This window comes from Melospiza melodia, chromosome 9, assembly GCF_035770615.1.
Source record: "Melospiza melodia melodia isolate bMelMel2 chromosome 9, bMelMel2.pri, whole genome shotgun sequence".
Classification (NCBI taxonomy): domain Eukaryota; kingdom Metazoa; phylum Chordata; class Aves; order Passeriformes; family Passerellidae; genus Melospiza; species Melospiza melodia.
This window is the reverse complement of record NC_086202.1, coordinates 32,593,892-32,614,907: the sequence shown is the minus strand read 5'-3', so window position 1 is coordinate 32,614,907 and position 21,016 is coordinate 32,593,892. Positions and strand designations below refer to the sequence as shown.

General features: G+C 53.3%; 2 protein-coding genes across 2 annotated transcripts; one reads left to right on the top strand and one right to left on the bottom strand.

Moving 5' to 3' along the window:
- Window positions 1-1,824: 1,824 nt before the first annotated feature.
- On the top strand, window positions 1,825-4,323 carry LOC134422273 (C-type lectin domain family 2 member D3-like). Its single transcript, XM_063164264.1, has 6 exons — window positions 1,825-1,839; window positions 2,064-2,535; window positions 2,915-3,013; window positions 3,116-3,297; window positions 3,498-3,598; window positions 4,260-4,323. Exons 1-6 carry the CDS (start codon window positions 1,825-1,827, stop codon window positions 4,321-4,323), a joined length of 933 nt encoding a protein of 310 aa, XP_063020334.1.
- Window positions 4,324-8,403: 4,080 nt separating this feature from the next.
- LOC134422272 (protein ecdysoneless homolog) lies at window positions 8,404-15,393 on the bottom strand. Its single transcript, XM_063164263.1, has 10 exons — window positions 15,195-15,393; window positions 14,226-14,343; window positions 13,641-13,645; window positions 12,745-13,214; window positions 11,927-12,012; window positions 11,064-11,170; window positions 10,468-10,645; window positions 9,959-10,026; window positions 9,661-9,881; window positions 8,404-9,130 (listed from the first exon to the last, which is right to left on the bottom strand). The coding sequence occupies exons 1-10, from the start codon at window positions 15,391-15,393 to the stop codon at window positions 8,918-8,920; spliced, it is 1,665 nt and encodes a 554-aa protein (XP_063020333.1). The 3' UTR covers window positions 8,404-8,917.
- Window positions 15,394-21,016: the final 5,623 nt, after the last annotated feature.

Genomic DNA, 21,016 nt, shown 5'->3' with positions numbered 1-21,016 from the left:
CGCTCCGCCCGCGCTGCTCGCTCCGCCCACGCTGCTCGCTCCGCCCGCGGTGCTCGCTTCCTCGTCGTTGCTCGCGTTCTCCTCGTTGCTCCCCGTCGTCGTCGTTCCTCGCTCCGCCCGCGGTACTCATTTCGCCCGCGGTGATCGCTTCCTCGTCGTTGCTCGCTCCGCCCGCGGTGCTCGCTTCGTCGTCGGTGCTCGCTGCGCCCGGGGTGCTCGCTTTCTCCTCGTTGCTCCCCTTCGCCGTCGTTCCTCGCTCCGCTCGCGGTGCTCGCTCCGTCCGCTCTGCTCGCTTCCTCGTCGGTCCCCGCTCGGGCAGCGGAGCCTGCTGCGCCCGCTGTGCTCACTTCGGCGTCGTTGCTCGCTTCGTCGTCGGTGCTCGCTTCGTCGTCGGTGCTCGCTTCCTCCTCGTTGCTCCCCTTCGTCGTCGTTGCTCGCTCCGCCCGCGGTGATTGCTTCGTCGTCGGTGCTCGCTTCGTCGTCTTTGCTCGCTCCGGCAGCAGTGATCACTTCGTCGTCGTTGCTCGCTTCCTCCTCGTTGCTCCCCTTCGTCGACGTTGCTCGCTCCGCCCGCGGTGCTCGCTTCGTCGTAGGTTCTCGCTTCCTCGTCGTTGCGCGCTCCGCCCGCTTTGCTCGCCGCTTCGTCGTCGTTGCTCGCTCCGCCCGCGGTGCTCGCGTCGTCGTCAGTGCTCGCTTCCTCGTCGTTGCGCGCCCCGAACGCGGTGCTCGCTTCGTCGTCCTTGCTCTCTTCGTCGTCAGTGCTCGCTTCCTCGTCGTTGCTCGCTCCGCCCGCGGTGATCTCTTCGCCGTCGGTGCCCGCTGCGCCCGCGGTGCCGGCGGTGCTCGCCCCACCCGCGCGAGCGAGGTCTGCCCAGCGTGAAGAGGAGCAGGACAGAGCGGTTTTGCTGGCCCCGGGCACCTGGCCAGGCCCAGCCCAGCCCAAGAATGCCTGCGAGAATTCACTGTTTAGAGGCCCAGACGCAGCTTCCCCGGCGCTGCGCTTCTTCACCAGCTTCAACGACGCCAGCGCTCAGCACCGGCGTTTCGGCACAGGAGGGACGTGACACCTCCCTGTCTCTGCCCCCGCCCCTGGCTGCACTCCCCAGCCCGGCCCGCGATTCTTTCCCGCACGCTGATTGCTCACAACTGGAAACCCCTCCCTCACGGACACCGGCTTAAAATGCGGCGGCAGCGACCGTGGCCGGTGGGCTGTGTCGGGATCAGTTCGTGTCGGTCCGGAGCGGCGGGCGGCACCCGGAGCTCAGAGGCGGCTGCAGCCCAGGTGGGACCGCGGTCGGTTCTGCCCCAGCTCGGGGCTCACTGCGGGCGGAGGGGTCCGCGGTTAGGGCCGGGGGGATTCTGCCGAGTTCCTGGTGCCGGCTTCCCCCGTGTGCCCCCTGCGCTGGGATCGCAGCCGAGGGAGCGGCTGCCCGCGCTCTCCTCCTTGCCCGGATGGCCGGCATGGAGCCGGTGCCGCGGCAGCGATGGCTCATCGCGGCTGCTCTCGCTAGGACGGAGGCGGCTGCTCCGTGCCCGGCACCGTTCCCGCCCGTGCGGCGCCGGGCTCGGGGCGCTGCTCGGGCGGGAGGTGTCCGTGCCCGGCTCGGGGCTGGCACGGCATGAACTTGAACCCAGTGCCTCAGAGCCCAAAGCGCTGCAGGCGCCGGGTGCGGGCACAAAGCGGCGCATGCAGCCTGCTCCGGGGCCGAGGCTTCTCGGCGCTGCGCTCTGTGCCGGGAGCCGCTCCGTGTGCCCAGGCAGGAGCCGCAGCGGCCGTGCCGGCGCTCGGTGTGCCCGGGCTCCGAGGCGCCGGGGCAGGGAATCATGCGGGGCACAATGGTGAGCAGCCCGGGGCTGCTGCTTCTCGCCCCTCGGCAGGCGGACTCCGAGCCGCAGCTGCCCCGGGCCAGCAGCAGCCGGCAGCTCGCAGGCGCTCTCAGCGCCCGGCCCGGCACGGAGCTGGGCTGCAGCGGCTGCAGAGCCACAGGGGCCGCGGCTGCGGCCACCGCAGAGCTCCCGGAGGCTGCGCTTGTCTCCGCACCTGCTGCCGCACCTCTGGGCAGCGGCGACAGCGCAGCCACAGCTGCCACCGCCCTCCTGAGCCCCCGCACGGCCGGCACCAGCAGCGACCTCTCACCGTGTCCCTTTCAGGGTGCCATCAGCGCGGCTGCAAAGCTGTTCCCGAGGCCGAGCTCCCAAAAGAACTGTCAGCATTCCTGATGTCTCGAGAGCAAGGTGCTGCTTCTTCCAGCCAGAGAGATGACACCTCTGAGCAGAAGAAGAGAGAGTTCTGCTCCATGAGAGGAGTTGAGAATGAGCATCTCCAGGAGGAACCAGCAGCCGCACTTCCACACTTGCCTGGGGCCCAAGAAGCCTCTTGGCATAAGCAGGGGGATGCCACTTGTGAGCGTGCAGTGAGTGCAGATGTGGAGAATGGATTCTGCACCAGGGACGGGAGTGTGAGGGAGCCCCTGGCTCCCCAGGGCACAGCAGCAATGGGCAATGAACAGAGAGGGAACCTCAGAAGATTCCTGGGTGAGTGCAGAGCCACCTCTGTGGCCTCTAGGCAGGGGCCCGTGTCCCCTCCCAAGGCCAGGGCTGGCAGGTGTGTGGCTGTTTCCCGATGTCTGGAAGAGGCCTCGTGCTCTGCTGGGCCCCATCCGTGGCTGGAAGCAAGAGCCCCAGCTGCCCCCAAGGCTGTGCAGTTCTCCTGCTGCAGCCTGTGCCCACAGCTGTGTCCCTGCCTGTGCCCACAGCTGTGTCCCTGCCTGTGGCCAGGCTCTTGGCTCTCTGGCTGCCAGCTGAGGGAGGCCCACACTGCCTCAGGGCTCCCTGCTCTGCTCCCTGGCCGTGGGCTGAGCAGATTGCAGGGCCGGCTCTGCTTCTGGCAGCCAGCAGCTCTTTCCTGCTCCAGGTGAACGGTTCAGGTGCCATCCCGTGGGCACGGCGGTGCTGATTCTGCTGCTCCTGGTGCTGGCGCTGGCTTTGGGGGCGGCCTTGGCTGTGCTGGCAGGTAAGGGAGGGGCAGCAGCGTGGGCCCAGCCCGTCGGGGCAGAGCGGGCTCCCTGCTCCCTGCACAGGGGAATCCTCAGAGCTTCTCCTCTTCCTCCTGAAGCACCACAGGTTCCAGTCACACCTGCGACACCGCAGTTGGTTCTGGGCTGTCCCCGTGGCTGGGTGGGCTACAATGGGGTCTGCTACTACTTCTCACGGGATTACAGCACGTGGGAGCAGGGTCAGGAACGGTGCTCCGAGCTCAATGCCTCCCTGGCCATTGCCCAGGATGAGGAGGCCATGGTGAGTGAGGGGCTGCGGGCGCTGTGGGGTGGCTGAGGGCAGCCTGGGGGCGCTCCTGGGCCGGGCTCGGTGCTCGCAGGGCCGGGGCTGCAGCCCTGGGCCGGGGCCTTGCAGGGAAGGAGCCCCGGCGTGCGGGGGCAGCCCCGGGCACGTGTCCCCCCGAGGGGCCGGGGCAGCTCCCACTCCTCTCTCCCGGGCAGGATTTGCTCTTCCGCCTCCGCGGGAACGTCGATTTCTGGCTCGGGCTGCGCAGACGGGGCGAGCGCCTGCACTGGGGGGACGGCAGCAGCTACAGCTCCCGGTGAGTGCCGGGGAGCCGGGCAGGGCCTGGGGGCACAGGGGCACAAGGGCTTCCCCTGGCAGCCAGCGCTGCCTCTGCTCCTCCCTGCAGGATTCCCGTGTTTGGCAATTCCTAGTGTGTGTACCTTGTCGACAGGAGATTGAGGAGTGACAACTGCTCCAATGAGCGGCCGTATGTCTGCAGCAAGGCCCAAGCTCCCCTGTAACAGGGGCTGCACAAAGGACCTTCTCCACCCTGGGCAGTGCCAGCTTCACCTCTGAGCCCAGCACAGCGCTGTCCTTCCTCAGCTGCGCCCTGTGCCTTGCACTTCCTCTCAGGGTCACCTCAGTGCCTCTTCATCCCCAGTGCCAGTGCTGGGCTGGGGCTGCAAAGGAAAAGTCTCTGCAATCCATCCTGCCACCGATGCTGCCTGCAGTGAGGGCATTGCCCTCATGACACAACGAGCTCCAGTGGGAAATCCAATTGTGCCTAGGCTCCTGGAGATCATCACCAACTGGCCAGAATGTGGCACTTTTGGACTGTCTTTGGAAGAGGAGGAACTGCTGACATGTGCTGAGCAGGAATCCCACTTTTGGCATCAGGCACCTGGCTGTGGAGAACAGTCTGTTGTCTCTTTATCTGACTGTCTGCTGTGAAGGATCTGACTGTCCTCCTGTGGCAGGAATCCCAGGCTGGAGCAGGACAAGGATTTGTCTCTCGGAGGGAGAAGCAGTGACATGACGTGACTGTAACCTCCATCCTTCTGTGCCACTGTGTGGGGAGGAGGGAGCAGGGAACTGGGGACAAAGCGAAGCCCAGGAAGGAGAGAACAGTGTGAAGAAGGTGCATTTTTACTATTTGGGGAACATCTCATTCTCTTGTTCTGATTTGTTTGATAATAATTTCGATGAAATTTTATTTCCCCACTCGGGGCCTGTTCTGCCCATGATGGGTGAGAGATCTCTGGCTGCTTTTATTGAGAGCCCCGAGCCTTTCCTGCTGTGTTCTGTTGCCTGCCCAGGGGCAGGAGCAGAGGCTCAGAGCTGGCCCCGGGCACCTGGCCTGGCCCAGCCCAGCCCCAGAATCCCTGCCAGCATTCCCTGCACCATTGCCCGGCCCCACGGCGGCTGCGGCTCCGCGGGCAGGCGGCTCCAGGAGTTCAGAGTGGGCAAAATGGGAGCGAGGGACAGGAGGCAGCTGGTGCCAGTGGGGGAAATGGCTTTGCTGGAGCTGGCAGGGACAGGAGGAGGAGGGAGAAAGTGCTGCAAAGTAAAGGGGAGAGAAAGAGAGACAAGGTGGTGGGGATGGCCATGGGGCAGCTGGGCATTTTGCTTTGCAGCTCTGTGGGAGGAAAGGAAGAACTGTCAAATCCATGCAGGAAGAAAGGGGCCAAGTAGCAGATGGTGGAAATCTCTGACACTTGGGATTCATTTGATCTGCCTGCACTGCAAAAGCCAACACTCTCTGAGCACCACCAGCGCTGTGATGTGCCTTGCCCTGCCCCTGCCCTGGCTGCAGCAGCCGCCTGTTGGGACGGGCCCTGTTCTCTAAAGGAGCTGCACCCAGGGACCATTGGGGCAGTGCTGGGTAAGGAGTGAGGAATGGGAAAGGGTGGGAAGTGTGAAGGGAATAAAATAGAATGGTATAAGAAAAAATGGTAACAGAACTGCACCAGGAATGGCCACTCACTGCTGTCACTAACAGAGCTGCACTGAGGGACGGCCACACGTTTCCATTCCCACACGGAAATGCTGGGACTTGCCTTCTCCTCAACAACCATCAGTGGCATTTCCAAGGCCAGCAGGTACACTCAGACATGTCCAGAATCATCATTACAGGGGGAAAATGGGGTTGGCATCAGCTGTGACACACATCAGGAAGAGCACAGCAGCAGAAATAGGGATTTCCCAGCTCCCTCCCTGGGAGAACAGTATCAGCACAGGGACAGAAAATGCTGTTAGAACATCCTTTCCAACTGCTCCCTGTACTCAGCTGGAGGTAGCATCCTTTAGCTTGTGCTCTTCAGTGGATTTCCCCATGGAAATACTGCAGAGGGTCACAGAAGATTTACTAGCATGTTAAAAAGAAGCTGAAAACCCAGAAGGATGACATTTGAATAGGGACACAAGCAAATTCACACAGCATATGACAGTTAAATATGGCTGCTGAGTATGGAGCCTGGAGGACAGATAGATTAAACTAGAATAGATTCCAAAACTGTTCGGTCTTAAAACTGCAGGTAAGGTTAATAACCCTCACCAATTAAAAAAAAAAGGGAAATCTGCTCAGAACTAATTTAGATCACCATCCATGCAGCCATTCGGTAGCACGACTCCTTGTCTCCACCAAACTACAAAAGTTTTACTGGAAATCTCTCATTTTCTGCTTCCTACCTGTAACAGTGCTCAAGTGACCTGTGTGATCTCTCTGAATGAACTGAGCTTTCCCTCCACAGCAGCTCTGCTCTTCACTTGCCAGCCTCGTGCCCTTGGCAATTTCCATCTGGCAGCGTTGGCCTGCTGAAGGAGAGGCTCTGTTCCAAACATGCCCACTTTGCAGCAGTGCCCCACGATGGGATGTTCTCCTGCCTGGACTAATCCCTTTGCTTCTCAGCTCCAGCTGCACCCCACAAACCTGGCAGCTGTTCAGGAGCCTTTGCCATGGCACGGCCCCACCCAGCTGATTGCCAGCCTGGCAGCACAGTGGGCACACATTCCCAGCCCTGGCCGTTGTTTCCATCCCGCTGCAAGGAGCCCAGTTGTTCCCCTGTGTTCCTGCAGGAATCCAGGCCCAGGGGTCTGTGGAGTTTGCAGGGGCTCTCTTGGGGGTACCTGGGGGTGTCTGTGGCATTGGGGAGGGGGTCTGAGCTCTGGGGCTGTCTCTGGGGTCCTGCTCTTTTCCCCTCATATTTCCCATCCTTTTTCCTCTCATGTTTCGCAGCCTTTTCTCTTCAGCTTTCTAGAGCTTTCCTGCTTCTTAAATACCACGTTTTCACCACTATGCCATCTCCATTTTTTAACCCTTCTTCCCTTTTTCTGCTGCCCTTTTTTCCTCCCATTTTTCCTGCCCTTTTGCCTGCTTTTTTCTGCCCTTCCTTGCCTCTTGTTTTGCTGCCTTTTTCCCCAGTTTTTGCCCCTTTTTTCCCCTCCATTTTTTTCTTCTGCCCTTTTTTTGCCAACTCTTTTTGAGACTTTCTCTTCCACCCCTTTTCTACCAACTTTTTTTCCACCTTTTTTTTTTTTTTTGCTGCCCTTTTTTGTCTCTTTTTTTCCAGCGTTTTTTGGCCCCTCGATATAAATCCCTCAATGGAATCAGTGGGGGTTTCTACCAATTTCAACCCTAAAAATAAGGCACATAGAGATTCCTTGTCAATGTAAACTGAAAGATGATGAAAATTGAAGGTTTGCTCTCATTTCAAACCCATAAAATCCCATCACAAAGGGTGTTCCCTGATCTATTTCAGCAAGAAAATGGGGATTCCCCATCCATTGATAGCCCTGAAATAATGGCCAAGGCAGGGTTTCTTTCCATTGATGCCCTCAACATTGCAGGTGAATGGGGATTCCCCCAGGTGAAACACAGACAATAAGGGAAAATTAACCAGTTAAACAACTCCAGAATACACTTGGACAGAAATCCATTGAAAGGGAACCACAAACCACTTGTCTGCCCTAAATAATTCCATCGAGCTTCCTTCACTAAAAACACTCTCAGAATTAAAAGTGGAGATGCCTGGTGTGTTACCTCAAAGCAGAGGAAGAGGCAGCATGGAAATGCTTCTTCTGCCATGGCAAACTCTCCTGGGAGCACTCCCAGAGCCTTGCAGGGATCCACTGGGAAGCTGCTGAACAAATGGAAAGAGTTGGCATGAGCAGAGCCCCAGAGAAATCCCAGCCCCACTGATGGAAAAGTCAGATTATCCAAGCAGCAACAGCAGCTGGAGTGTTTGCAAAAGAGCAGCTTTGTTCTGAACCCAGTTTAGGAGTTCTCCTCATGCACTAAGGGAGCCCCTCCATCTATTTGGACCTTTTCAATAGCACAGGCCACACAGCAGTTCAATGTGATCATGTTCTTCAACTCAATTATGTTTTAAAGTATCTAAACTTGATCTAGCTACTCATCAGTAGAGAATTTTATGTATTTTCAGAGTAAATTACCTTTCCTGGTCAAACACCAACCCTTCCCAAGGTTCAAGTACCTCTGCTTTCCACTACCAACTGCTCATTAGCCTTGTCTCAATTAAAAAAGCCTCTGTTAACCCCATTTTTCCACCACAGATTTGTCTGAGTCTCTCACCTCTCAGCAGTCCAAATTCCTTGAAATTTAGCAGAACCTTCTTCACACTTCCCAGCTCTTGCTGTCCATCTCTAATCCCTGTCCAACCTGCCAGTGCTCTCCCTGAACTGCTGACAAAGTGAATTACACAACATCAGTGCAGGACAACTCATTCATTGCTGAATGAAAATGAAATAAAGAGAAATTAAGAAGCTGATTTAGATCCAGCAGGACTGCACTGTTGGTGTTTGTGTATCAAAAATTTCTATCTATTTTATTGCAAATTTAACTTGTTGAAACTAAAGTAGTCATATTTAAAATAGATTTTTCATTCCAGATGCAAGCAACGTGCTGCATGCCTTCCAGCCACATTTTCACTGAAAAATCCCCAAACTGCTCAGCCTGGGCTCACATCATGCCAGCAGTAGCTGTATATCAACATTCAGCAGTAATGGAATTCGTTCAGAAAATGAACAATTACAAAAATACTTTCATTCCAAGAACTGATACTGCACTGAGGAAGTTATACCTGAAAAAAAAAAATCCAGTAGTCAAGTTGTAATTTTTGTTTTTATTGAAATAAAATTAAAAAATACTTCTGGCCAATATTTGCACAATTGATCCAATTACTCTTCCTGCAATGTGGTATTTCCCCACCTGCCCCTGAAGGCAGCAGCATTTTCAGAACAAGAACTGCTCCCCAGATATTGAACACACTCAGCAATGGGTAAAAGGACATTTTAGAAATGTGGCAAATTGGATCACTGAAAGGAAAAATGGGAGAGAGGTGTTGTAATAAAAGAAAATGGGCAGAGATTTCGGTCATTCATTTGACATAATTTTTCAGTTTTCTGAAATTGTGTCAGCACAGGGAAAATCTCATTTCCACCCAAGACAGTGTGCAAACAGAAGCTTTTGCAGGTGAATTCACTCTGCTGAAGTGACACATAATGAACAGGATGCTCCAAATTCAAACCTTTGGCCTCTTCTCCCCCATCCTGCTCGTGTGTCTGTGCTCCATCTCCCCAGCAGCCATGTCTGGTGCCAAGGCTCTCCCTGCCTTGCTCAGCTGCCAGTGAGCTCTGAGCTCTCAGGTAAATTCACCCCCAGGCTCTGTAAAATGCTCGAGGTGGGCCCTGCCAGGCCAGCCTGGGCACTGTAGGACTCGAGCAGGTTTGCCACCAGGTTCATGTCCACATCCAGGGCTGCCAGCTCAGCAGCCTCAGCTCCACAGTCAGGGCCAGCACTCTCACATGGGGCTGCTCCAACAGAACTTGCCTGCAGGGAGTACAAAGAGAAAGCTTTATCAAATTGCAGGAGCAGATTTAAGGGAAAAAAAAGGTAAACCACAGGAGAAAAGAGACAACAATTGTGCAGCCAACAAAGTCCAGTACACTCCTGAGTCCTGACAGACAGGAATTCAGACACCAAATGCTCATGCCAGCTGGAAATCACCACTGTCCATTACCCAGATTAGGTTCCAGGAGAAGGACACAAAGTGTTGCTGAGTCCTGGCTCAGCTTCCTATGGGAGAAAACTACTACAGGAACTCACAAGTGAAGCTGCAGCTGCTTGCCCTACTACTAAAAACAGGGAAAAGATGAACAAACTAAAACTAAGCCTTGGAAAAGATGGGCAAATTCCAAGCTTAGCTAAGTTTCAGTTTATAAAAAATGCATGATGGTGCAGGTCCAGCACACTTTGCTTGCACGTGGGAAGGTTCCAGTCCCATTACTCAGAATGGCCACTTGCAGCACATTTCCTGCTTGGAAATTACTGCTGCAAATCAGAGCTCAAGGCACACTCACCCCTCTCTTGTGGCTGCTGAAACTTTTCCCAATGTTGGTCTGTGCCAGCTCACGGTCCATCTCCTCCATGTACGCCTTGAGACTGCCCACGAGCTCCTCAGGAGACACCTTCTGCTCCTGCCTTCCATTCCCAGCATCCAGCTCTTCATCATCCTCATCTGAGAAACCAAACTCCTCCTCTTCATCCACATCATCAGAATCCAGCTCCTCCGAGTCTGCCCCTGCACATGATTTGATGTCAGTACAACAGCAAAGAAATCAGTGCTGGCATTTGTTTCAAAGAAAGAAGCAATCTCACCTAAAATTCTGTCCAGAGCTTTTGTAAAAGAATCCACATCAAAGGTAACTTGGGATTCATCAGATGACCTGAAATATAAAAATATTTTTAAAGAAATGAAGCTTCTATGCTTGCCTAAGCCTGACACAGGCACAAGCCATAATGATGTCTCTCAAGACAGGATTGAAGTTGGGACATTTGAATTTAAAAGTCCTCAGAAGTTTGAAGCCTGTATGGATGAGACAAACAGTGAGTGGAAGAATTCTTGGCATAAAAGAGCAAAAATTTGAAGACCACAAAATCCACCTGAGGGACAGAGAGCAGCTCAGCTTGCAGCACTTGAACCTGCACCAGTGCCAGAGTGGCACCAAGCTGATTTAAAGCAAGTACAGGTTCACTGCTCTGCCTTTGCTTCAGGCCCTGCTCAGCACAGCACCTTCAAACTCTGATTCTCTGCATCACAGAACCAAGCACAGGGCTGCAGCACAGTGCAACATTCCACACCAGAGCCAAACTCCAGGTGCTACTACCATGGCATTTCTGCTCCTTCGTGCGTGGACACTTTGGACACAAAAGCCTTCATGCTCTCAGCAACTGTTTCCAAGTCATAGTTTTGCTCCTCCTCATTTGGGGAAGGAAGGGACTCATTTCTTGTCTCCTTCAGCATCTGATCCAGAGCACCTGGTGTCATATCCAGCCAGCTGTCATCTGAAAGGACACAGCACAGATCTGTTACTCTGCACAAGCCTGCTGGCCCACAGGCCCAAACCAGCTGACTGACAGGGCTGCAGCCATCCTGCAGCTCAGTTCTGCAGTTCAGCTCTTGTGCTGGTCCTGGCTCACACACAGCAAAGGAGAGAGAGGCTGAGAAGAACTGAGTGCAGATTTCTTGTCACTACTTAAAAACTCTGCTTTGCAGAGCTCAAACTCAGAGAGACCATTCTAGTCACTGGGAAGCCTTTGGCCACTCAGTGGAGGAAGAAAGGCTTACTCTAAACTGGGAGAGCCAATCCAGTGTTTAGTCTTGAGGAAGGCTGGATTTGCTCTCCCTTCACAGCTGTCAGCATTGCCCCTCTCCCCCCACAAATAACCATCTGTAATAGGAATAATTCCCCATCCAGCTCACCATCCTCTGCAGGAAGACAAGCTGCTTCTCTCTCCAATTCCTTTAGATCAATGGGGGTTGTCTGTAGTAGTGCCAGGATTTCATCACCTGGGCTCACTTCATCACAGCTGGAAGAAAAACCAAAATCAATTTACTGAAATGGATTCAATGGGATCACATGCTCTGCATTCAGGTTTTCACTTGAATTCTTCATTTTTCCTTCTGTGCAAACACATCAAAAAGGGAAATGAATCTGGGGGAAGTACCAGAGCACTACCCAGAGCATTGGCCAAAACAGGACACAGTCAGTCCCTGCAATTCCCAGCTGATAGCTCCAAACCCATTGGTCGTGGCTCTTTTCCCTCACATTTAATTTGCCTTGGTAAATATTAAGATTCCCTGATCCCAAACACCACAGACTGGAAACTCAAAAAAATAACAGTCAAGATATTATGGGCTGCCAAAGCCTCAGATATTTCTGTAGTGATTTAGTTTTTGGATTTTATCTTCCAGAGAAATCCACAGCCAGCCCCTTGAGCAAAGGAGACAGATTACCCTGTATTCATTATTCACTGGCACTGCTTTTCAATGAAACTTTTCTACACTTTCTACAGTCAACCAAGCAAAAATTGCTTTGCAGTCACCACTTGGAATCCACTTGGAAGAGCTCAGCATTTCACAAAACCAAGATAAAAGAGTTACTCAAGCCAGAACTTCTCCCAGTGGAGCATTCCAGAGGAATTAGTACTTGTATGTCCTGGCCACAGCTCCCATGTTAAATGTGCAGTGGAGAAAAGGGTTCAGGTGTTTGTGACAAGGATTTCAAAGGTCACTTACAGGATTTGTAGGGTATATGACACTCATGAATTTCAAGCAGCTCTCACCTTTCTGGCACTGCAACAGATTGCTGGAAGTGATCTTCTGCCATGTGCAACAGCTCCAGGTACTTGGCTGATCCTTCCATTTCTCCCTATTGAATGCAAGTCACAGCCATGAACCCAAACAATTCCAGGCTTCCTAAGGGTGACAGTTGGTCACACAGAAATGCTGAGAGAAACAGAACAACTAAAACCTCTTGGCCATCTACACTTGGAACTCAATACAGCAAAGGGGCACTCCTGTATTTGAAGCATATTAAAGGATATTAACCTAAGAATCTCAATAAAGTTGTCCAATATTATAACCTTCAAGTAGGTAGTCAATTTATGTCCAATTTATTAACTTCAAAGAAGTAGTCAAAGGCATCTTTTAAAATAAAACCCCACAGAACCTCACCAGAACCCCTAGAACCCACAAAAACCACACACATGAAAATTACACTTGCATGGGCCCAGATAGGTCTATGGTGTTAGGTATGGATCTTGAAGAATATTAAATTCTAGAGGGGTGGAAATGAAATGTAAACCAGTGAAATCAGTTACACCTCACACAATCACATGTGGGGGTTTTCTTCACTCAAGTGTATTTCTCCCCTTGCTTTAGATGAATGAATCAATCCCCACATCTTGCTTTTTCCTTTTTAATTTCCAAAATAAATTCCTTTCAAAGGGGAACAAACTGCACATTTAAACACATTAATTCATTTCACACCAGATAAGGATTCAAGCTCTTGCCCTGCTGCAACTCCTCACACAAGTTCAAGGGTTAAAATGTATTTTCCCTGAAATGTTTAAAAGCCACAGACACTGAAATACTCACAGACCTTGAAATAATCCTTCTCCTTCAAGCTCCTGAGGAATCTCTCCCACAGGGGACCCCTTAACACGTTTCTCTTGGCATCAGGAGCCACTTTACTGCTCTTGGAGCACAACATTTCAAAGCCATGAGCCTGCAGATAAAAGATGCAACAACAAGAGGTTCTCAAGGTGTGACAGACTTTGCTCACATTTCTCTGGACAAGCAGGCAACCTCCAGACAAGGACCCATTCCCTGCACATGCATGAGCCAAGGCCAAAATGCCCCAGGAATCATTCCCAGCTTCATGCCCAGCTCGCAGGCTCTGTACTGAGGATGAGCTGGGGCGGGCAGGGTGTATCCACTGCGTCTGTCTGGAACAAACTGCTGCTGCACCAGCTGTGCATACAAACACCGAGTGAAAGTCACCTGCAACAGCCAGAGCAGAAACAAACACTCCCTGCAGCGGGACTGGGCTGGGGACAGCCAGCAAACTCCCTCCAGCTCACCAGAGTGCCTTTGAGGGCACCCATATTACAGGCAGTGCCTGAGACTGCATTCAAAATACATCTTAGAAAGATTTTTCTGATAAATTGCTTTTCAGGCTATACAACGCTTGTTCCACATTGAAATCCCCAAGCAAATATAAACTTTTGTTATTCTAAATACATTAGAAAAATCCGTGATAGTCTGGAAAATCCCCATTTGAACTGCAACACGTTTCATCAAATATATCTTGTTTCCTTAACAACAATAACACCTCGTTTCTCTTCAACTACAGAAGTGCTTCAGGAGAACCAAGATATCCTAAGTGCCTCAGAACATCCCAGACATTAAAAAGCAGCATTTCAGGTGCTACAGGCGACCTCTGCTGGTTCCTGATGCTAAGAAAAGCCCTGAATGCAACGTTCTCAACCCCCTCACTCTGGCTGTTCCCTCAAACAAAAGGAAAATATGAGCCTGACACTCCAGGTACACACTTGCAATCCATTTTGGTGTTGTGTTCCAGCCCTTTTAAGAATCTTGGAGTAGGGGAAAATAATTAAACAATTTTTTGCTAATGACCACATAAATTATTTCCATTTTAATTCACTGCCATTAGCGGCCAACCATATTTGGGTTAAGGTGTCTGCTCATTATTTCACCTGTACTAGACCAAGCCTGTGTCCTTACAGAGCCAGCAACATTCCAGCCCTGAGCATTCCCTACCCTCTGGGACATTTCTCAATCCATGTCTGCTGGGGTTTTTTTAATATTCATAAACTCATAGAAAGGCTTAGGTTAGAAGGGACCTTAAGGGTCAACACCTGGTCTTGCCACAGCCAGGCACACCTTCCTCTAGCCCGGGCTGATCCAAGCCCCATCCAACCTTCCCCATCCACCAACTTCCAGCGTGTCTGGGATGGGGAAACCTCCAAGGATGGGCCATGGTAAGACAGGACCTTCAGAGCACAGGCACTGCCCCTTGGCAGCCCTCCCACTAAAGCAGCTCAGCAGCATCCGCCTTACCTGGCTGCCAGCCCCGGCAACTCCCTGCTCATCTCCCGCAGCAGGTACACAATGAACCACTCATCCTCCACGTTATCCCCGAACACCGCGGGGCCGCCCAAGTGCGCCGGGATCTCGCCTGCACGGGGCACAGAGACGAGAGGCGGCTCAGCAACGCCGTGCCCAGCAACAGATTGTCCACACGGGCTGCGGAGTCTCCCTCACTGCGGATATCCCAGACCCTGCTGACAGAATCTTGTGTCCTGTGCTCGGGGACGGCCCGGCTGCAGCAGGGAGGCGGCACCAGATGCCTCACTGGGTTAACCCGTGCTGTGACACCGAGAGTCGGGGAAGCCGCCGGGTGCCCCTCACACGCTCCGGGTTCGAGCCCGCCGGGTCCCCCTCACACGTCCTCGGTTCCCGGCCGCCGGTCTCTCCTCCAAAGATCCCGATTCTCGGCGCCGTGTGCCACTCACATGGCCTCGGTTCTCCCTCACTCGTTCCCGGTTTCAGCCCGCCAGGTCCCCCTCACAGGCTCCGGGTTCCCGGCCACCGGGTCTTCCTCACACCGCACAGCTCCCCCTCACACACTGCCGGTTCCCGGAGGCCGGATTACCCTCAAAAGATCCCAGTTCCGGCCGCCAGGTGTCCCTCACACTCTCCCGATTCCCCCTCACAAGCTCCCGGTTCCCGGCCGCCGGTTCCTTCAAACGATTCCGGTTCTCCCTCACATACCCTCGGTTCCCGGCCGCTGGGTCCCCCTCACACGCTCCCGGGTTCCCCTTCAGATGCTCCTCGATTACGGCCTCCAGGTCCTTCTCAGACACACCGCTTTCCCCTCACACGCTCCCGGATCTCCCTCACACGCTCCCGGTTCCCCGCCGCCGGATCCCCCTCACTCTCTCACGGTTCCCGGCCGCCGGCTCCTCCTCCCAGTCCCCCGGCTCCGGGCGCTCCTCCCGCCGCGCCTCCGCCCCGCTCCCGGCTCACCGCGGCCCGGCACGTAGCGCAGGCGGAACGGCCGCCGCTGCCACACGCAGGCGGCCAGGAGCGGGGCCAAGCGCACCAGGGCCAGCTCAGCGCAGCGCCGCAGCAGCGCCTCGCCGCCCGGGCCCGCCGCCGCCGCCGCCGCGAACAGGCGGGAGCGCACCGCGTCCTCGGGCAGCGCCGGCCGCCGCAGCGCCTCCATCGCGCCGGGGCCCAAAGCGCTCCGCCCCCGGGGAGGAGCGGCGCGATGGCGGCGGCGCTGAGGGTGATATCGCGATACGCGCGGAAACCGGTGCAGCCGTGAGTGGCTGCCGCTGCCCCGGTGCCCGGCGCGGCCCCGAGCCCCAGCGCGGTCCCGGTCGCGATCCCCCGGCCCCGCTCCCGGGCCTGCCGCCCGCGCTGCCCCCAGCACCGAGCAGGGCCCCGGGACGGCCCGGTCACCCCTGTCCCCGACGGGAGATGGTTCCCGGCATTCCTGAGCACCGGTCCCGGCCCGACACCGGTGGGACAGAACGCGATTAAATCTCTGTAACCGGCTCTTATCCCCTGACCCAAGAGTTGGGTCAGTTCTGACTTACTCGGCTCGTTTACTCTTGTTGTATTTAATTTTATTCAGTGTAATTAATCTACAGGGATAACAGCGTCCTCTCTGCTTTTATGGAGCTGTACCTCAATTCGCAGCATCTTAGGTTTAAGTTCAACTGATTTTGATCCAGCTATTGGTATAGGGTCAAATTGCCAAGTCCAAGAGACTTGAATATAGTTTTGAGGCAGAAAAGATCAGGGTTTGTTGGCAATTTTCCAACCAGGTAGAGCCAGGGCCTGGCCAGAGCCCAGTCCCTCATTGGGAGGGTCTCCCTCACATACCTTAAAAACAAATCTCTCAATAATAGCAGCTATGAGATGCCCCAAGCACAGCAAACTGCTGGAGTGCTCCTGTGAGAATACCTGGGGCTGTGTGTGATTGCCACAGAGCAGGAGCAGCCTTGCCCTCAGCAGGTCACAGCCCTGTCCCATGAGGATGTGGCACAAAAGGGTCGGGAAAGACCACAGGACCTCAGCTCAGATGAGGCTTTTGACAGAGCCCAGTGATCTCATCCTGGAACTCTGAAAACACAGGAAAACCATGAGACAGCCCTGGGTGAAGGCACAGCAACCCTGCTGGAACAAGAGAAGGGACTAAAGGCTGAGCAGGCAGTGCAGGGAACGGCTGCAGACAGCCTGTTTCTCATAGACATCTTTTGTGAAAAATCCTTTCTTTAGGATTTTTCTCCCTTCTGAGAAGCTGTGGCCTCAGCAACAAATGTAAACAATGGTTATTTGCTGCTGTGGAATGTAACAGGTGGATTCGTGATTGGTCTCCTGTGGAATTTTGGATTTACTGACCACTCACAGCAGAGCTGTTCTTGCTTTCTGACTGCACACAGAACTTTGTTATTCATTCCTTTTCTATTCTTAGCTTAGCTAGCTTCGGAGAACTTTTCTCTCTATTTCTTTTTAGTGTAGAAATAATGTAATATATCTCATAAAATAATAAATCAAGCCTTCTGAACATGGATTCAACGTCCTCGTCTCTCTCTTCACCCTGCAACCCTTGCAAGCCCTGTAACACCTGTTCAAAGAGATGCACCTGCAGCTGGAGAGCAAAACAGAGAGAGCCCAAAGTGACACCATGTCTTGTAGATAGTCACACAAAGATATGTCAAAGGTCATGAAAATCCAGCTATAAATAAGGTAATGATATCTTATGTATAATGCCTGTTATAAAAATGAGTGAATTCACATGATGGAACCAATCTATCAGCAGTGACTGCCTCAGGAATTGGAGACAATATTCTTCCAGCATTCCTGTATCCATACAATGAAACACTGAACAGCTTACAATGGATAACAGCCATAATGTAGAACAACCACCCACTCTCCTGTGTTATCTGTGGGAGATAAACCAGAAGAGATCACAATCAATGATCCTGTCAGGCAGTGCAGCACTGACACCTGTGCAATCTGTGAGAGGATCAAGGGCCCAACAAACTGTATCTTCTTCTGTCCAAAAGCAGGTGTTTATCAGTGTTTCATCACAGCTGTTTCAGTTGGATCTGTCTTATCTCTAGAAGGAAATAACCACATCTTGCAATGTAAAAAAACATATTTATACGAAATTAAGTTAGGACTTAAAATCAATTGCCGTGGAATTCAGTGTCACCTCAGTGGAATTTGAGGTACTCTTAAGAGAACTTAAAGTTACATCTTTAATACTGAATACAAACTGATCATAATAAAACTGGAATAGAACATGAAATGGCTTAAAGTGAAGAAAACTGAAACGTGATCTCGTCTAAACTCAGCTGCGCTCAACCCTGACAGAAATCCACCTCGACAGGAATGACTCTTTACAAAATTAACTCAATAGAGTAATAAATCATAGTTTAACATTACTCAGACATGGCTTTGCTCAATCTTGCCAACTCTGCAATCCTATTAAAATAAAACATATCTGGACTAAGAATTAATATCCTTAAATGTTCTGGGTACTACAATATGTAACTTATTGTGATGCTAATAATACCAAAAGGCACTGAAAATGTGAAGTGGTTGAAACAGCTGCCTGATGGAATTACTGGAGGGATTAGAAAAGTGTGACAAATATATTGACCCTATGTAATTTCACATTGAGGAAAACTCATGGTAGCCACAAATTTTAAGGAACCATAAATTTACTAAGAACTTTTAAAGTGCAATTGTACCTAAAGGAATATCAAGATAGAATTTGGCAAACTGTCCAACAAAGCAGGAGCTTCTCAAGATCCTATTTGGTGTAATAGCATATGGTAAATGTTATCAGCATTTCTGTTAAAGAAATTCGATTGTGTTATATTGCACATAACAAGAACAGTAATGAGGCACTCCATTTACTGCTTTGAATCTCTCCAGTAACAATTCTCGGAGAAACCAGAGTTCACGAAAAACACGAGATTACCTTCAAATAAGCATTTCAGCGCATGTTTCCGGCATTCTAGCACACGCTCCGTGAGGCTTCAGTGCCCAGGGGCAGTCAGAGCCCTTCGGCAAATGCCGGGGGTTCGCCCCGCCGCAGGGCTGGGGAGCCACGGGGGGAGTGAGTTCGGCCGGGGCCAAGCGGAGCCGCCGGGCAAAGCCGAGCCCCGGGAGCGGGGAAAGCGCCGGCGGCAGCGAGGGCAAAGCCGAGCGGGGAGAGCCGAGCTGGGACCCGCCCGGGGCTCGGGGTGAGGCGGGGCAGCCCCGCGCCTGCCGCCACCGCAGGGGGTTTGCACTGCGCTCAGCCGGGCCAAAGGGACTCGGGTTCGCATCCCGCAATCCGGGCCGGCAGCGACGGGAGGCGGCGGAACGGTGAAGGAACCGATCCCGAGAAGGCAGCGGCGAGCGCTGAGGGGAGGGGCGGGGCCGGGGCGGGGCCGGGGTGTAAGAAGGGCGCGACTCCGCCCCGAGCAGCGGATGCGAGCAGCGCTCCCGAGCCGCGATTGGCTGCGCTCCCGAACGCTGATGGGCCAAACCGGCCGAAACCGCGCGAACAGCGGTTAGTTCGACTAGGGGGCACCGGCGGCCGCTCCGTTATCCCGGCCCGCACCGCACTAGAGGCAGCCCGTTCGTGACATCCCGGAGCGGCGGCGGCGTCCGGAACCCGGCGAGGCGGCGGCGGCGGAGCTCGGAGGCGGCTGCAGCCCAGGTGGGACCGCGGTCGGTGCTGCCCCAGCTCGGGGCTCGCTGCGGGCGGAGGGGGCCGCGGTGAGGGCCGGGGGGATTCTGCCGAGTTCCTGGTGCCGGCTTCCCCCGTTCACTGGTGTGGAGAACAGAAAACACTGCTAAGTGTTTTTGAAAGTTTAATAATAATAATAATTATAGTAATCGGATAAAAAAGGACAATATTTCCAGCACTGGGTGCTTCTAGCAAACAGCTAAAGAACACACTGGGATATACAATGTTATAATTATGCTGTTACCTCGCTAAGACACATGCATGTTCATGTCTTTCATGCATTATGCAGCCGTTCTTTTGAAGTTTCTGATGTTTCTGGAACTCCTTTTTCTGACTTCTTCGCACTCCGGCTTGTCTGTATGACATTCCGGGTGTCAGGTCAAGATATTTTATTTCTTCTGGTGCCTCCATCCTGCTGTTTCAGATCCTCTGACAAGATTTTAGCTGTAGTCCTTAATTTTAACATGGTATTCTATGATTGTCCTCCGGTGCTCTGCTTTGTGTCCCTGTTATCTTATCACTTGCGTGAGAAACTACTGCTCACTTTGAAAATTTAAAAAGGTTTACTGAACCTTAACAAAAATGCAACCAAGGACTACATAAGGAGCAAGCTGCAGCGCTGGGAACTGCCCCTTGTGGATACCACATAGCCGGTTCATCTTCAAGGTGGAAGCTCAGTGCTTTATACCCCTGGGGGTGGCATCAGCCAGCCCTGGACCCTCCCAAAGTCTGTCTGTCAGCTCTTCTTTGCCATTTATCACTGCAGACTGCTTTCTCGTAACGGGACTGGGGGTCAGGTGTTGCCATGCCCACCCCCTAAGCACCAAGCTTTTCCATTCCCACCTGCCCCACGCCAGGGGCACATGTGCAGCTTCCTCTCTATCTGTCCTGGACACCCCAGGCTGTCTGATGGCAGCAATACAGGGGGGAAAGGGAACTGTGGGGAGAGCAGAGGACATCTAAACCACAATAACGTAACTATACACCATTAAAGCTCTTCTTATTTTCATACAATAGTTATCTTTTAATTGCGAGAGCCAATCATCTTACAACTTATCACAATTGGATGGGTCGGACAGTGGATGGCCTTACGTGGCCTTACACTGATTTTAGTTACACAAAAGCCTTTTTCATATTGGATGTATGGCAAGGTCTATAACACAGTACAGTCTGCACAAGTTTATTTCCATAAGTGATACATAGGTATTATATTCATTTCACGACTATTTCTATGAGCAATACAATGCATAATAAGCATTAGGCTGATATATCCACCTAAAAAGAGGTATAATTGATACTATATTTAAATAGTTACAATCACTAAAACATGCAGAGACTAAGACATAAATGTGAAAGCCAAAATTACCTGGCAATTTTTCCCACAGGCAGGGAGCCGCAGCGGCTGTGCCGGCGCTCGGTGTGCCCGGGCTCCGAGGCGCCGGGGCAGGGAATCATGCGGGGCACAATGGTGAGCAGCCCGGGGCTGCTGCTTCTCGCCCCTCGGCAGGCGGACTCCGAGCCGCAGCTGGCCCGGGCCAGCAGCAGCCGGCAGCTCGCAGGCGCTCTCAGCGCCCGGCCCGGCACGGAGCTGGGCTGCAGCGGCTGCAGAGCCACAGGGGCCGCGGCTGCGGCCACCGCAGAGCTCCCGGAGGCTGCGCTTGTCTCCGCACCTGCTGCCGCACCTCTGGGCAGCGGCGACAGCGCAGCCACAGCTGCCACCGCCCTCCTGAGCCCCCGCACGGCCGGCACCAGCAGCGACCTCTCACCGTGTCCCTTTCAGGGTGCCATCAGCGCGGCTGCAAAGCTGTTCCCGAGGCCGAGCTCCCAAAGGATCTGCCCGCAGCACTCCTGATGTGTCAGGAGCAAGATGCTGTATGTTGCGGGCAGAGAGATGCCAGCTGTGAGCAGGAAAGGAGTGAATTCTACTGCATTCCTGGAGCGGCAAACACACCCCGGCATCTCCAGGAGGAACCAGCAGCCACGCTTCCACACTTGCCTGGGGCCCAAGAAGCCTCTTGGCATAAGCAGGGGGATGCCACTTGTGAGGGTGCAGCGAGTGCAGATGTGGAGAATGGATTCTGCACCAGGGATG

Bases quoted from the DNA above. Each gene is read 5' to 3' on its own strand.
- LOC134422273 (XM_063164264.1), top strand. The intron at 2,536-2,914 runs GTGAGTGCAGAG...TTCCTGCTCCAG, and splicing joins GAACCTCAGAAGATTCCTGG to GTGAACGGTTCAGGTGCCAT. The intron at 3,014-3,115 runs GTAAGGGAGGGG...TTCCTCCTGAAG, and splicing joins GGCCTTGGCTGTGCTGGCAG to CACCACAGGTTCCAGTCACA.
- LOC134422272 (XM_063164263.1), bottom strand. From the start codon at position 15,393: ATGGAGGCGCTGCGGCGGCCGGCGCTGCCCGAGGACGCGGTGCGCTCC. The intron at 14,344-15,194 runs GTGAGCCGGGAG...TGCCCCGTGCAG, and splicing joins GCGCTACGTGCCGGGCCGCG to GCGAGATCCCGGCGCACTTG. The intron at 10,646-11,063 runs GTGAGCTGGATG...GTGTCCTTTCAG, and splicing joins TTGTCTTCCTGCAGAGGATG to ATGACAGCTGGCTGGATATG.